Source organism: Euleptes europaea, chromosome 4 (assembly GCF_029931775.1).
Source record: "Euleptes europaea isolate rEulEur1 chromosome 4, rEulEur1.hap1, whole genome shotgun sequence".
In the NCBI taxonomy this organism is placed as follows: domain Eukaryota; kingdom Metazoa; phylum Chordata; class Lepidosauria; order Squamata; family Sphaerodactylidae; genus Euleptes; species Euleptes europaea.
The window spans coordinates 17383913-17399674 of record NC_079315.1 but is presented as its reverse complement, the minus strand read 5'-3'; the positions used below and the strand labels follow the sequence as shown (position 1 = coordinate 17399674).

Here is a 15762-nt window from a genome sequence, read left to right as displayed (position 1 = left end):
AGTTAGGTCAAATGTTATTCATCGCCAGGATGGCCTTTCAGAGCAAAGACAAAGGTCAGACAGGGAATATGGCCAAGATTTATGACAATGACATATGAATCTGGATTTCGGTCTTTTGGTTGACGTGACAAAGAAAGTAAAACAAGGCCAAAACTTTAAAAATCACTTTAAATATTTTTGCAGTGCAACGCTAAACATGTATAGACAGAAGAAAGTCCTACTGAATTAATTTGAACTTAATCCCTAGGACTGAATTAATTTGAATTAATTTGAACTTAATCCCTAGTAAATGTGCCTAGGATTGTATCCTTAGGGGAGCCTGGTTTATATTTTTTGTTTGAGGGGATGGGATGCCAGGAAGGGAAGTAATTCTGAAAAATTTCAGATTAGTTTACCATTCAACACCAGAAATGAAAATAATGAGCTCTCTGCCATCTAAGCCCAAAAATATCTAGGCTTGGAACAAACTTATAAAACAAACTTGGAACAAACTTATAAAACAAACTTATAAAACTTATAAAACAAATATCTAGGCTTGCAACAAACTTATAAAACAACCCTCCGCCTTTCTGAACAATCCCATCCCATAATACTGTCGCAGACATGATGACAAAAATGAATCTGAAAGGACGTAAACGGGCCATATCGTGAACGGGTTTGCAATCTCGTAGGGGGCAGTTTTAAAACGCACGCGGTTGTCAGCGATTATAAACTACAATTCCCAGAATGCAGCGGGCTCACATGTGGTGGCGACGGTAGGGGAAGTTCTCCACGGTGGGTGTTTAAGAAGCAGCGTGTGGATTGCACAGTTCTGTTCCTGAAATCGGATTCGGTGGCTGCTGGTGCTGATTGTTGCATGTTCTCTCCAGCCAGCTTTCAGGAGAAGTAAGTCACAAACCCTGATCTTTTAATGCTTTAGCAGTGTGGATTGTTGGATGCACGTGGGAGAACAGCTGCATACTGGACCGAAGCCCATTTAAATGCCCTGCTTCATAGTAATGTTATTTCGTGCATTTTAGTTGATTGGGGCCCATTGATCTTCAGGATTTCACGTGTGTGTTTGGTCTTGGTTCACGTTTGCATTGTATGCCATTTGATTTCTTATCATTTTTTTTTTTTTTTTTTTTTTGCTGAATATATAAACGGATGCCACTGCAAAAAGACCAGCACATTGAAAAAGTCTTATGCATGGGAGGTTTTGCTTTGGAGTTGCCGCTCTCTAGATGCGCATTTTCCCCCATCCGAATTCTCAGAACTCAAAAATAAGCCCCCACGCAGAGTTTTGAGAATTCAAATGGGGAAAATGTGCATCTAGCAAGTGGCAAATCCAAGGCAAAACCTCCCGTGCATAACGTTCCAAAGTGTCGATCGCTGTAGTTTGATCCATTGTGGTGCATTTGTACATCAAGACTGCTGCTTTGTGCTGCTGGCCTCAAATCATTAACTAAAGCGTATGTGAGCATGAACCAGCCCAAAGTCTGTTTTCAGAGACGGCCTGTGAAGCCAATGGGACTTACTTGCAAGAAAATGTGTTTGGGGCTGTCTCAGATGGTTTTCTGTCAGAAATAGCTGCCTGTGTTGCTCTGCAGAGAAACAGAAAAACAAAATAGAAACTTTTTTTGTGTATGAACTAGGTTTTTTTTAAAGTACAGGTAAATTTACATATTTTTTCTATTGGAATCTGTCAAATATACAGATATAAATCACCTAGTAATTAAGTATATATGGGAAAGAGCCTTAGGTCAGAGATCAAAGACATGCTGTTCTTGCACATGGTCACAAGATTTAATGTCATCCAAAAACAATCCAGAGGCCGTAGGAAATCTCTGCTTGAGACTAAGCAGAGCAAACACTACAGGACTAAATGGACCGGTTGGTCTGTCTTCAAAGCAGTTTTCTGTGCTCATGTACCATAAAGATCCATGAGCAGATTTGCTCTTTGAAAACACTCATTGCCTTCTTCAGTATGTTTCATCCTTAATTATCAAATGCTGTAATTCATGTGTATTAAGCTCCATATACCAGTGTGCAGGAGTACATTTTATAAGAAGAGTTGAACACATGAAGCTGCCTTCTACTGAATCAGACCCTAGGTCCATCAAAGTCAGTATTGTCTACTGAGACCAGAAGTGGCTCTCCAGGGTCTCAGACAGAGTTGGTTTTTATAGGCCCATTTTCTCTACCTTTTAAGGAGAATCAAACCGGCTTACAATCTCCTTACCTTCCTCTCCCCACAATAGATACCTTGTGAGGTAGGTGGGGATGAGAGAGCTCGAAGAGAACTGTGACTAGTCCAAGGTCACCCAGCAGGCTTCACGTGTAAGAGTGGGGAAACCAAACCGGTTCTTCAGATTAGAGTCCACCGCTCTAAACCACTACACCATGCTAGATCTTTCAGTTGAATTCCAGGTTGATTGGAAAGACTTCTATGTCCTGGCCTGTCTGTGGGGCCCACTCCATTTCTTTCCACCAACCCCTCTCTATAGAGTGCAGCTCCACATATTATGACTCAGCAGCAAAAACACAAAGTGTATTGTGGGGCATTCTCTAATTCGGTGCTATATACATGAGAAAAGGAACCTGCGAACCTGCCTTACACTGAGTGAGACCTAAGCTTAGCTTTGTCTACTCTGACTGGCAGCAGCTCTTTGGGAGTCTCAGGTGGAGCTCTTTCACTTCACCCTCTACCTGATCTTTATAACCGGAGATGCCAGGGATTAAAGCTGGTATTGAACCTGAGACCTCCTGCAATCAGAGCAGATACTGCACCCCTGAGCTACAGCACATACAATGACCAAGCTGGAAATCTGAGACTCTGGAGGGCCACAGCCAGTTGGAGAAGACCCTAATGAAATAGAGGGACCGATTGTCTGGCTCAGGAGAAGCCAGCTTCTTCTAGCTGGAAGCAAATATTATTAGGAGAGGCAATTTGGCCCTGTCAGGTTAACAGTCTTTTAATGCTATGTTCATTTTCATCCACCACCCCCTCCCTCAGCCTACAAGGGCGTAGAGAAATGATGACGTACCCTGAATGTAAAACAGAGGATAGTATCTGTGGAGGCCAGTGTGACCACCAGCAGAACAATGAGGTTGTTTGCCAGGAAGATGGAGAAAACCTCTGGGACGCTTTTGGGCTCCTGCAGATTGATACGGGCTGGGAACGCATCAGTAGCCAGTTCCCAGGAAATGAGACTGGGTGTTCGGTACGTACTGTGTGAGAAAGATGTCCTGTGTTTGGAAACGGTATTGGACGGTATTGTGCAGCCACAATAAACCGTGTGAACAGCTGTTGCTGCCTACCCTCCAGCCAGGTGATTTTGAATCTCTGTTATTGGCTGGTCAGCAGTTACATTTTGAACTGAGGTCATATTTATTGATTTCATTTATACCCCACTTTTCTGCCCAATGAGAACTTCAAGCGGCTTACGTCATTCTTCCCTCCTTCATTTTATCCTCACAACAACAACCCTGTGAGGTAAGTTAGTCTGAGAGAGACTGACTGACTCAAGGCCACCCAACTAGCTTCCACTGCAGAGTGGAGATTTGAACTTGGGTCTCCCAGATCCTAGTTCGACACTCCACTCCACTGGTAGTGGGTAAATGTGTACCTGTAGGTATTCCCTTCTCCTTTGTAAAGATAATGATTTCCGGCCATGATTTGATAGAAGGGCAATGAAGGTCAATAGCCAGCACCCATGCATAAATGTTAAAGTGTCTGTTATGTTCGAACAGACAGGTGAAAAATTTGGAGACGTCTTTACAAAAATGACACTACATTTCTAGTTTTGATTAGACGCTCCTGTTTTCGCTGTATGGCTCCCGCTTAGAATTTTCTCTTCTTTCTATTAAGAGAAACGTTTTAAGGAAGCAGAGAAACTGGGAGAAGATCATTTCAGCGAAGAAGAAGAAACGGAAACACGAGAGAGAACGGCGAAGAGCCAGGCTTGCTGAAGAAAAAGGTACCATGTCACATCCTAAAGGCCAGTGTGTGTGAAATCCCGGGAGATCCATGATCGGATCTCTCCAGCATTTTTTTCTTCTCAAGCAGAACCCACAGGGTTGCAGTTCAGGTTGGGATAGCAGTGTAGGGGAAGGGGGTGAGGGAACCCCGTCCCTTCCCTGCGTCTTTGTTCTGAGCTGAAACAAGCCTGTGGGACTGTTATTTGCCCTGTTAGCAGGAACATACCGGCAAAATTTGGGGTCATTTCCACTTGGGAGAGTGGTGTTGTGGGAAAGTGTCCGGCCCCTCTGCTGTGGTCCCAACCTGGGGTCCCATGCAGCTGCCGTTTGTAAATTAAAAGTAGTTGGGTGCTTCCAGCCACAGAATTCCTATCAGCGGTGCTTTAGGGTGCATGCTTAGTTCACACAGGGTGATACTGAAGTCCAGCGGGCCTGGTCAGTGCTGTTGAGTCATCTGAAGATGCCTTAGAAGATTGTCCATCACTAGCTTTAGCAGGCATGTCAATGCTGAAATGCTGAGTTTAGAGGTTACTGCGTTCTGTTTGATTGCACTGAACCGCTTTCTGGGATAGCACAAAGTATACAGCCAGTCTTCCAGAGAACCAGCCCGCTTTTCTCAACAATCAATTTCTTGTAAGATTTGCTGTGTATCGATAGCTTATTCAATCAAAGATACAGTTTTGTACATTCATATCAAACACAGTAACATCCATTCTTTGAGGGGCTGGCCCTGTGGCTACCTAAACATTCAAGAAATTCAGATAAACTTTGTGCACACAGAATTGAAGGACCTGTGAGGACTTGCTGGGGGCGTGAATCTCATTTCCCTATTCACTCTCTCTCTCTCTCTTACTTGTTTTCTTTGCCCCCCTCTTGATGTGCCTGCAGTGCCTTGTCTTCTCTCCCATCCACCCACCTACTTACTTTTTTTCTGTTTCTCCCTTTTTTCTGTTTCAGCTTTGTCCTCCTCACTTACCTATCCACTCACCTTTTTCTGTTCCCTCCCCCATCTTCAGCTTTCCCTTGTTGGGTCCAGTCTCCAGATTTGCCTTCTCTACCTCCTATCTTTTATCTTTCTTAGTCTGTCTCTCTCCCCTCTCCTAACACTAACAGAGGTCCAGAATCCTCAGTAATACTGGTAAGTGGTTACCCAGCAACTCCCACAATGGCTGCCAAGATATCACAACATAATTTTGTGACATCTTGATGACATTTTTTTCTTAAAGAAGCAGGCACTACGTCTGTGATTTTAAGGTTTTAAATCCTACTTTTTTTTACATTTCATTTTCCCCCCAAACCTGAGTCTTTTCCCAGGCTTGTGGAAAAATGCATCCTTTCAGTACTTGGCCCCATTTTTTGGATGTTTTGATCCACACTGTGAAGCCATAGTTCAGTAGTAGACACAATGATAATCACAGATGTTCAGCAAAGTCGAAGGGGCTATTTTGGATAAGACTCCCTGGACAGGGAATCTTTAACTGGTGTATACTTTCTAACAAGTAATGTGCATGTTCATTGTGATAGGGCAGGCGCCATCTCATAGAGGATTCTACTTATGTGCTTAAACTGTAGAGTTTTGTTAGCTAGAAATGCTTCCCCCCCCTTTCTTCTGTAATCCCCATTTCTTTCTGTGTTTCAGAACCAGCCCCACAACTCAGTAAACGAGACTTAAAAGAGATCACAAGAGAGCGCCTTCTGAGAGCCAAGGAGACAGGCCCTCAGTTGTGCGTTGACTTGAGTATGACCAGTCACATGATTAAAAAGGTAGAAAAAGCAAAGGAATGTGGATCCACCTTACCTGTTTTTTGTTAGTTGGGTCTTGAGGTTCTGATTGCATAATTGGACTCTTAGAAAAACCACAAGGTGTCTTCGTTCCTTGTGATTGACCTGCTGCAGGACTGTACCCCTTAGGAATTCTGGGAGGAGGGTATTAAACATTTGGCTGGTTCTACCCATTACAGAAAAATAAAACACAAACTGCCTGCTCTTTCAGAATTGGTGTGTCAGGCTGAAATCTTATCGGCATTGCTAGGTTTATAAGCATTCCCTCCCCCCAGTGTGGGATCAAATGGGGCTACTGATCATTCTGTAGATAGGGCAGAAGCCCTAATCAAAGCCTTATTTTAGAACTTTTGGTCCCTGACTTTGGGTTTCTCCACGTGGTTTCTTTCCAGCTTCACACCCTTAACCTAGCTGAGGCCAGGCTATCAACATTGCATAGTACTACAGAAGACCTATGGGAGAATTTCAGGAAAAATGGAAGCTTTACTTTGACTACGCTCAACTGAACTTTTAACTGTTTAGAGTAGAATGTATTGAACTGGAATCTTAATTCTGATAGAGTAGGTAATATTACGCAGGGCAGAGCTTAGTGGCAAATTAATGGAAACGAATTAGCAATGTATAATTTGATCAATTATGTATGCTAGATTAGGTTTTTAATACAAGCAAGCAATAATATATACTGAATAGTAAAAAGCAGTTAAGAACATTGGCTCTTAATAACATCAGTTATTTTTTCTTATGAGTGTAATTAACTGATATGCGGCTAGTATGTTGCCAATGTTGGATATTCTTTGGAAGGTTCGATACACTGGATGAATGGATAGTAAAAAAAAAAAACATTGCATAGTTCTTCCCCGTTTATTTATTTATACATATGTATTGCTTTTCTGAAAACAGTAGTCACTGTTGCACTGAAAGGACCCAAAGATCAATTGGTTCTTATGCACAACTGGGTAGGGGAATTGTGCATCGATTCTAGTGGGCTCCATGGGGAATTGACAGAGTTTTCCTTATTGCCTACTCGATGTCTGTGGTTGGGGGAAACTTTCTGTACTGAACAAGAGGAGGAAGGGAAGTTGCAGCAGGGAGACATCGCTGTGTCCATCTTATTTGAGAGGAATGATGCACAGGGGTACCTAGTTAAGTCTGAGTATTTTGTCCACCTCTTCAGCATCCATCACACTGCAGGGCCTTTTCGAGACTGGGCCAGGCAGGAATGTAACAAAAAGGTATCTGGGCTGGAAAAAAAACCCCAGAAGGCCAGGACTCAAGATGATTCCAATTTGTTTTGTTGTTGTTTTTGGAAGGAAATAAGCCGCCTTGCTGGTCAGATCAGAAGGCTCTATGGGTCCAACAAGAAATCCCGGAAGCCCTTTTGGCTATACCTCACTGGGTTTGTGAAAAACAGTCCGATTGCTGAAGAGTGCCTAAGGATGAACGATGGATTCAGCAGTTACCTTGTAAGTATTTTTCATTACTGAAGTGAAATCGAAGCACTAACCCAAAGCCTCCCCTCGCAACCTCATATTGCCCTCAAATGCTGGAGTTCAGAAGGTTACTCCTCTGGATGTGGAGGCTTTCCTTCAGTCACCGTGGCGAGTAGCCGTTGATGGATCTCTCCTCCATGAATCTGTCTAATCCTCTTTTAAAGCCAACTGAACTAGCAGCCATCTTGTGGCAGCTGATGAGTCTTTGAAGGTGAACTTCCTTTGGTCTGGCCTGAATCTACTGCTCATCAACTTAATGTGAGGCCCCCTGAATTCTAGTATTATGGGAGACATGAAACAGTTCTCTCTATCCGCCTTCTCCACCCAGTGTATCATTTTATCAATCTACCAAGTTGTCTTTTCTCTAAACTAAAAAACCCCAAAAGCCTCAGCCTTCCCTCACAGGGCACTCCAACCTCTCCTGTCGTTTTGGTAGCCCTTTTCTGCAGTCCAGCTCCTTTTTTGTGATGAGCTGTACACAAAATTTGGAATGAGGCTGTACCATAGAAGTATACAAGGGCATTACAATATTAGCTGTTTTATTTTCAGCCCCTTTCCTAATAATCCCTTTCAGTCAGTTGGCCTCTTTCTTTGCTGCCGCACACTGAGGCAGCCTTTTACATAGAGCAATCAGCTATGATCCAAAGGCTTCTTTCTTGGTCTGCTCTTGCCAGTTCAGTCCCTATTAGTGTAAATTTAAAGCTAAGATCTGATCAACATTTTACATTTTTTTCCTTTATAATTTTTTTTTTATTTTTCAATATAAGGATACAGAAATAGGAAAGGGGAAGGGAATAATAGAAAAAAAATAAGAGTTGATATACAGATTAACAGTGCTCAAACTCACCTAATCCCCTATGACCCCAGATTGCTAATAATGATAAAACTAAGCTAGTCTACGTCAGTATCCATTTGATATAATTAATAAAAGAAAGTTATACACGGCTGTAGCCACCTAGGAAGAATAAGTCTTACTTGTCTACTGTGCCTGTTTTTGCTGTATTACTAAATTAACTACTTCCACCATACATAGTGTATCCACATGCTATAAAATGTCTTCTTAAAATAAAGTCTTAAATGTGAAGTAATGTCATTCTAAAATCAAACAAACGTCACCTTCTGAAAAGTATACTGACATCATTTTACATTTTTGTGAAGGCGGAGTCATGGGGGGGGCAAAGGTGGAACGAGTTATGACTACTGAAGATGTAAGATACGGAAAGGGGGGGAAATTCTCTGGATTTTTTGATAATCCTTGAAATCCTCATATTTGGAGTTGTGTAAGCTTGAGCACAGAATAAATGCCCATTTCCTTCTCGGGATATGTATTTTCCAGTGTGATTAGGAAAGGGTTCAGGTCAGGGGTCCCCAACCTTTTTGGAATCTGTGGGCACCTCTGGAATTTTGAGCGCCACCACAAAGTGGCTGCCACAGGAGGCAGAGCCAAACCCAAATTGGCTGCCAGAAGAGTTGGCGCCGAACACCATACCTCCCTCCTCACTTTGCAAAAGCATTGCAGAAAGGGAATAAAAAATAAAACAAAGGAAAGTCTGTGGGGAGGAAGGGACAAAGTAAGGGGGGAATAAAAAGAAGGAAAATCTCAAGGGCAATGGAGCCACAAACCTGGTGTCAGGCCTTGCTCCCTCCTGCAGGAGTAAAGGCTCTTGACATGAGTTAGGCCAGTTTCTGGCTACATGTCAAGTCCTGGTTCTCATGTCTGTGTCTGTGTACAGTTTGGCTCGTCCTGTTTTCCACAGCTGTGCTGATGTTTAGTCTCCCTTTCTGGGAACCGCTCATCGTGGAGCTGCTTGGCCGTGCTTACTTTCACAGCCTGTATTGCTTTTAAACATGTAACCTGCCTATGTTTCCTCATTACTAGCTTCACCTGCCTCTAGGCAGTCAGTCCTTTAATCTGTCTTCTTGCTCCTAATAAAGTATTACTGCTTCAGGAATACCTGCCTGGATGAGTTTGCTTATGGGATGCTAGGGACAGATGGCTGATCCTGACACCTGGATGCTTACTACTACTCCTGATCTTCCAGTGGCAGCTGCTGCTATTTGCATCCACGGAAACCCCTTTCATTTGAATCAGGGCAGCCCGAACAAACCCTGCCTTACAAGGGCCACACCCGCTTTCTAAAAAGTGTGCACCAAAGGAAGTACTGGTGGGTGCCATAGGGCCCTCAGGCACCACTGATTTAGGTGACCTTATGAAAATAAATACTCTTGGGCTTAAATTGGATTGGAAATCCCTCCCCCCAATTTGCTTGGGTGAAAACGGTAAAGGAGTGGTATCGGTTCCAGTGCACTAAAATGTACAGTCCTGCCCAGATGCCTCTCTCCGAAGGATGGGATTTGGGGAAGGGAGGAACCTCACTGGGGTATAATGCCATACAGTCCACATTCCAAAGGAGCCATTTTCTCCAGGGGTACTGATCTCTGTAATCTGAAGATCACTTGTAATTTTGGGAGATCTTCAGGCCTCACTTGGAGGTTGGAAACCCTACTTCTCAGGCACAAAAGGCACATATACTCAAACTGCAGCTGATTTTATTTATTGATTTAAAACATTTTAAAGCCACATTTCCACCCAGCTGAGAGTCTCCAAGGCTGCAAAACATTAAACAAGATTAAAACATATAAATCTATATTAAGCAATTAAAATAATTAAAACAGAACACATGAACAGGAGGAAGAGCCAATGAGAATCAGTGAGGGAATGCCAGACAAAACAGAAAAGTCTGTACTTTGGACAATGTTTTGTACGATGTTTCGTTTGTAAAAAAATAAATGCAAATTCTTTACGCTTTTGCCCTCAGCTAAAACCACTTCAGCCCAATTCCCACCCCTCAAATTTGTTATACCCTCTAGATGTCTGCAAATCAAAGGATCATGTTCAACTCTGGTGTGACTTGAAAGAAGCCAATTGAGGTGTAAATCTATGATGAACCAAATCAGCCTTATCATAAAACCCAATAAACTACATTGATCACAAAAGCTGAACCATCTTATTGTTCAATGTGCCACTGTTTCTATGCAATTGCCTATCAATTTGTTAGACGCAAGGAGAATCCAGGCTTTTCTAAATAACTGTGAAATGCTAAAAAAAAAATCCAAGATCTCAATCCTATGCACATTTACTTGGGAGCCAACCCTACTAATGTCTAAGTAAATAAGTGTAAGATTCTGCTGCGTTACTTGAACCTGTTGCTTTATTTTTCAGATGGATGTTACGCCAGAAAGTTATCTCGATCTCTTTCCATTAGAAACAATTGTTTACCTCACTCCAGATGCTGAGAATGGTACGTTGTGCCACTGAGGTTAAAGACTCCTGTTATTTTATAGAGGCTTTAGAATTTTAGCTTCTTCTCTGCCTAACCTTAAAGTGACTTTAGCCAAACTGGTCTCCAACTTTTGCCTTTGTTATGCCCAGATCTTAAATAGCTGAACTGACACATCTGCCTTCAGCACAACTTGAACATGTCCTTGACCATTGCTATAATGAGATTTCTAATGTGATGGACAGGCGATTCCAGTGCATTTCCCCCTCTTGCGTGTCACATCATTGCCTGTTGCTGATAATATGGGTAGGGAACATTTTGATGTCATGTGAGAAAGTTACACAACATGTTTCAGAAGAGCTGGACTTCATATAAAGGTAAAGGTCCCCTGTGCAAGCACCGGGTCATTCCTGACCCATGGGGTGAAGTCACATCCCGACGTTTACTAGGCAGACTTTGTTTATGGGGTGGTTTGCCACTGCCTCCCCCAGTCGTCTACACTTTACCCCCAGCGAGCTGGGCACTCATTTTACTGACTGCGAAAGGATGGAAGGCTGAGTCAACCTTGAGCCGGCTACCTGAAACCGACTTTCGTCGGGATCGAACTCAGGTCGTGAGCAGAGCTTTTGACTACAGTCTGCACCACTCTGCACCACGGGGCTCTTGGGACATCATATAGGGACACCATTTTCTGTGGCAGCCCCATGTTTCTCTTAATAAAGAGCTCTTCCTTTAGATTTATTTCTAAGAAAAATAAGCTGGAATTTAGAGTAAGTGGATATCGTTTCTGCATGTACCCAAAGCGGTCCAGAACACAAAAAACCTTACACACAATGAAAGTATATTGGCCTCATGTTCAGAATGAAACATTTTTGTCTCTCTGGGTGGTTGTTCTGGTGTGATTTAATTGCTGACTTACATATCTTCATATCCTTTGCATTACAAGCTCTGCAGGAAGTCGATCCGCACAAAGTATATATCCTTGGTGGGTTGGTGGATGAAAGCATTCAAAAGGTGAGTTTGTGCAGAAACTGCTAGATATGAAGACCCCTAAAATTAATCCATGCTGGGGGTTTTGCCAAAAGCTCCAAAATCCTGTATTCCTACCCTGGCTAGTGTTGGTGCTTCAGAAGGAAGGGATAAGAAATACAGTAAGAGAAGGAGGGGTTCTTGTGTATAAGAGGACTTCTGAAGATTGTGTATATCAATGGCTGCTAGCCATGGTGGCTAAAGGGAACCTCCACGTTCAGAGGCAATCAACCTCTGAATACCAGTGCCAGGAGGCAACATCAAAATTTACAGTAAGAGTTGTTCGACAGTGGAATCAGCTACCTAGGGAGGCGGTGAGCACCCTTGGACAAATACTTGTCAGGGATGCTTTAGGCTGATCCTGTATTGAGCAATGGTTGGATTAGATGGCCTGTATGACCCCTTCCAACTCTATGATTCTCCTTGTTCAGGGGCACCTGAATATCAGATGTTGTACACAAAAATAGGAGACTGCTGTTAGCTTCATATTCTGCTTGGAGGCATCTGGATGGGCCAGATCCTGGACTAGTCTGGCCCATCACCTGCTCCAGTAGGACTTGCATTATGCTCTCTTCTCCCATGTGTTTGGTCATTCCATTCATCAGTTGTTCAGAGTCACTGTGACAGTGTTGTTGCCATAGGCACGGCAACGAAGCCAGATGCTGCCCAGGCGGGGGGAGCAAATTAGAGAGAGGACCGTCTGTGTGAGTGACTGTAGTAGCTGACATAAAAGCTACTACAGTCCTTTGGAGGCTTTGGCACATGTAGTGACTCATAAACTGGATGTAAGGGATTTGTATGATTACATCATGTATGGATTTTCACTTCGTAGCGAATGACCTTCCAAAGTGCCCAAGAACAACATCTACAGATGGCGCGGCTGCCGATCCAAGAGTACATGGTAAAGAAAGTCAATGCCAAAAACTATTACTCGACAACTTTAGCGATCAACCAAGGTGAGGTTCTTACGCTGTTTTATTGGTGCTCAATGGAGTGTATTATGTAGACTGGAGAGCCAGGGTGGTGTAGTGGTTAGGAGCAGTGGACTCTAATCTGGTGAACCGGGTTGGTTTCCCCACTCCTCCACATGAACTGTGGACTCTAATCTGGTGAACCGGGTTTGATTCCCCACTCCTCCACATGAGCGGCGGAGGCTAATCTGGGGAACCGGGTTGGTTTCCCCACTCCTCCACATGAAACCAGCTGGGTGACCTTGGACTAGTCACAGTTCTCTTAGAGCTCTGTCGGCCCCACTTACCTCACAAGGTGCCTTCTTAAAGTTTAGCCTGTATGATGATATGGCACATTGGCTTCTGTGCTGCCTTGATGAATTCAGAGAGGGATCCCAGGTGGAGGGAGGGGAATGCCTTATTGCAAGAATCCTCTGTGGCCCCACAGTGATGAATAGGACAAGGCAATAACAGCCGCCTCTAATGCATTCTCAAGGTCCTTCCTCTTCATAAGAACATAGACGTCTCTAAGATGCATCGGACAAACAGTCCATCTAGTCCAGCACCTGTTGCCAAACGTGACCAGTCAGATGCCACGGGGCATCCTACCACTAGGGTCCCACAGACAACAGCCCATACGCCTTCCTGGCATCCGACAATCTGTTGCATTCTGCCTCTAAACCCAGAGGCCCCATTTGGCTATCATGGATAAGTGCCAGCATGGTATAGTGGTTAAGAGTGGTGGTTTGGAGCAGTGGACTCTGATCTGGAGAACCGGGTTTGATTCCCCACTCCTCCACAGGAGCAGCGGAGGCAAATCTGGTGAACCGGGTTGGTTTCCCCACTCCTACACATGAAGACAGTTGGGTGACCTTGGGCAAGTTATAGTTCTGTTAGAGCTCTCTTAGCCCCACCTACCTCACAGGGTGTCTGTTGTGGGGAGGGGAAGGGAAGGAGATTGTAAGCCAGTTTGATTCTCCTTAAAAAAGTAGAGAAACTCAGCATATAAAAACAAACTCTTTTTCTTCGTCTCCATTGATATTTCCAATCTCCCTTTTTAAATCCATCTGAGCCAATGGCTGCCCCTGCATCTTGTGGCATGGAGTTCCACAAGTTCACTACCCATTTTGTGAAGTACTCTGGTTTTTTCCCCTTTCAGGCTATGGAGAACATTCACTTTAGCCATTGTAGGAATACTACAAACCTACTGTATTGCCGCTGTCCTAGGATCATTAACTCCGCTCTGGGAAAGGCAGCGGTATAACAGGAAAAGGATTTGTCCACCTTATGGACCCTTAATTTTAAAACAAGAGATATTAGCTAACTCTGTTCATGCACCTGTTTGATCTCTGCTAGGGATTTCTGCTGGAAGTTGGGGTAACATCAGTACACTGATATTCATCTGCCACGTTTGTACCCTTTGCAACTTGTTCTAAACGATCTTTGTACATGATTTTTGAATGTTTCTCTTCCACAGTGTTTGATGCCTTATCAACATACTATGAGACCAAGAGCTGGGCAGAAGCCCTTAAAGTTGCGGTTTCTCCCGGGAAAGGCTACGTCCTTCGAGACACAACTCGGTGACAAAAGGAATCTCCGAGGGAAAAGTGTGGGACTTTAGAGAAGATATGCAGACCAATCTATTTCCCTGTGAATCTGAATTAGGAGAACGAATTAAAATGTTCTATTGATTTCTTTTACATCAACGTTAATTGTAGGCCTCTAAGGACAAAATTTCCCTCCCCATGTATACAGAACCTTTATTGTTAGAATGTTTATATTGACAAGCAGCATAAACATTTGTTTAAAAACTTGGATGCTGTAGTAGACAAACATGTCAGCCAGTTGCCTCCCCTAGGGAGGGTTTCAAATTCTGCCTCGATGGGCATGCTTTATTCAATGGGAGGATGTAGTTTCTACGGTTCTACCTCATTTATTTTTAAAAAGAGTTTTTTAATTGTCAAGAGTGGGCTTGGAGGGAAGAAGAAGAGTTGGTTTTTATATGCCGACTTTCTCTGCCACTGAAGGAATAATCCAATGGGCTTACAATCACCTTCCCTTCCCCTCCCCACAACAGACACCCTGTGAGGTAGGTGGGGCTGAGAGAGTGTGACTAGCCCAAGGTCAGCCAGCTGGCTTCGTGTGTAGGAGTGGGGAAACAAATCCAGTTCACCAGATTAGCCTCTACCGCTCGTGTGGGGAATCAAACCCGGTTCTCCAGATCAGAGTCCACCACTCCATACCACTGCTTTTAACCACTATACCATGCAGGCTCTCGAGTGTGTGTGTGTGTGTATGTACGTCCTCATCCAGTGGTTACATCAAAAGCTACTTGGGACATTTGTGACTGAGGAAGAGTGGAGGGGCTGTGGCTCAGTGGCAGAGCATCTGCTTGTCATGCAGAAGGTCCCAGGTGCAGTTGAAGGACTGGGCAAGTAGGTGATGTGAAAGACCTCTGCCTGAGACCCTGGAGAGCCGCTGCCGGTCTGAATAGACAATACTGACTTTGAGGGACCAAGGGTCTGATTCAGTATAAGGCAGCTTCATGTGTGGGTATAAGAGACTTGGTTCCCACACAGCCCAGGTGTATATACTCAGGGCCAGCATGAAGCAGGCCTCTTTAGGTACCAGGTTTACAATACTATTAAAATGTGCATATTGTCCATATTTTTTATCATCACAAGAGGCACCCGTTTAGGTTTTCTGGCTCTGGTATCAAAATATCTCAATACATCTTTGTGTAGGTTGCACATGTGACATGGGATGGGATTCCCTACCATATTCAGAGCACTTGGTGTCCTATGATACCATATGAGGAACGGTTAAAGCGCTTAGGGCTGTTTAGCTTGGAAAGGAAGTGGTTAAGGGGAGACATGATAGAGGTCTATAAAATTATGCATGGTATGGAGAGAGTGGACAGGGAGAAGCTTTTCTCCCTCTCTCATAATACTAGAATGTGGGGTTATCTGCTGAAGCTGGCGAGAGATTCAAAACTGATAAAAGGAAGTATTTATTCACACAACGCATAGCTAAATAGTGGAACTCCATGCCCCAGGATGTGGTGATGGCTGCCTACTTGGAAGGCTTTAAGAGGGGAGTGGACATGTTCATGGAGGAGAGGGCTATTCTTGGCTACTAGTCAAAATGGATACTAGTCATGCTGCATACCTATTCTCTCTAGTATCAGAGGAGCATGCCTATTATTTTGGGTGTGGTGGAACACAGGCAGGATGGTGCTGCTGCAGTCGTCTTGTTTGTGGGCTTCCTGGA

The 15762-nt window shown here is 43.8% G+C and overlaps 1 protein-coding gene across 1 annotated transcript; it reads left to right on the top strand.

Moving 5' to 3' along the window:
- Positions 1-29: 29 nt before the first annotated feature.
- TRMT10B (tRNA methyltransferase 10B) lies at positions 30-14084 on the top strand. The gene is made up of 10 exons (XM_056848940.1): positions 30-54; positions 870-885; positions 2996-3203; positions 3851-3959; positions 5600-5724; positions 7053-7205; positions 10456-10534; positions 11460-11527; positions 12375-12498; positions 13970-14084. The coding sequence occupies exons 1-10, from the start codon at positions 30-32 to the stop codon at positions 14074-14076; spliced, it is 1014 nt and encodes a 337-aa protein (XP_056704918.1). The 3' UTR covers positions 14077-14084.
- The last annotated feature ends 1678 nt before the right edge of the window (positions 14085-15762 follow it).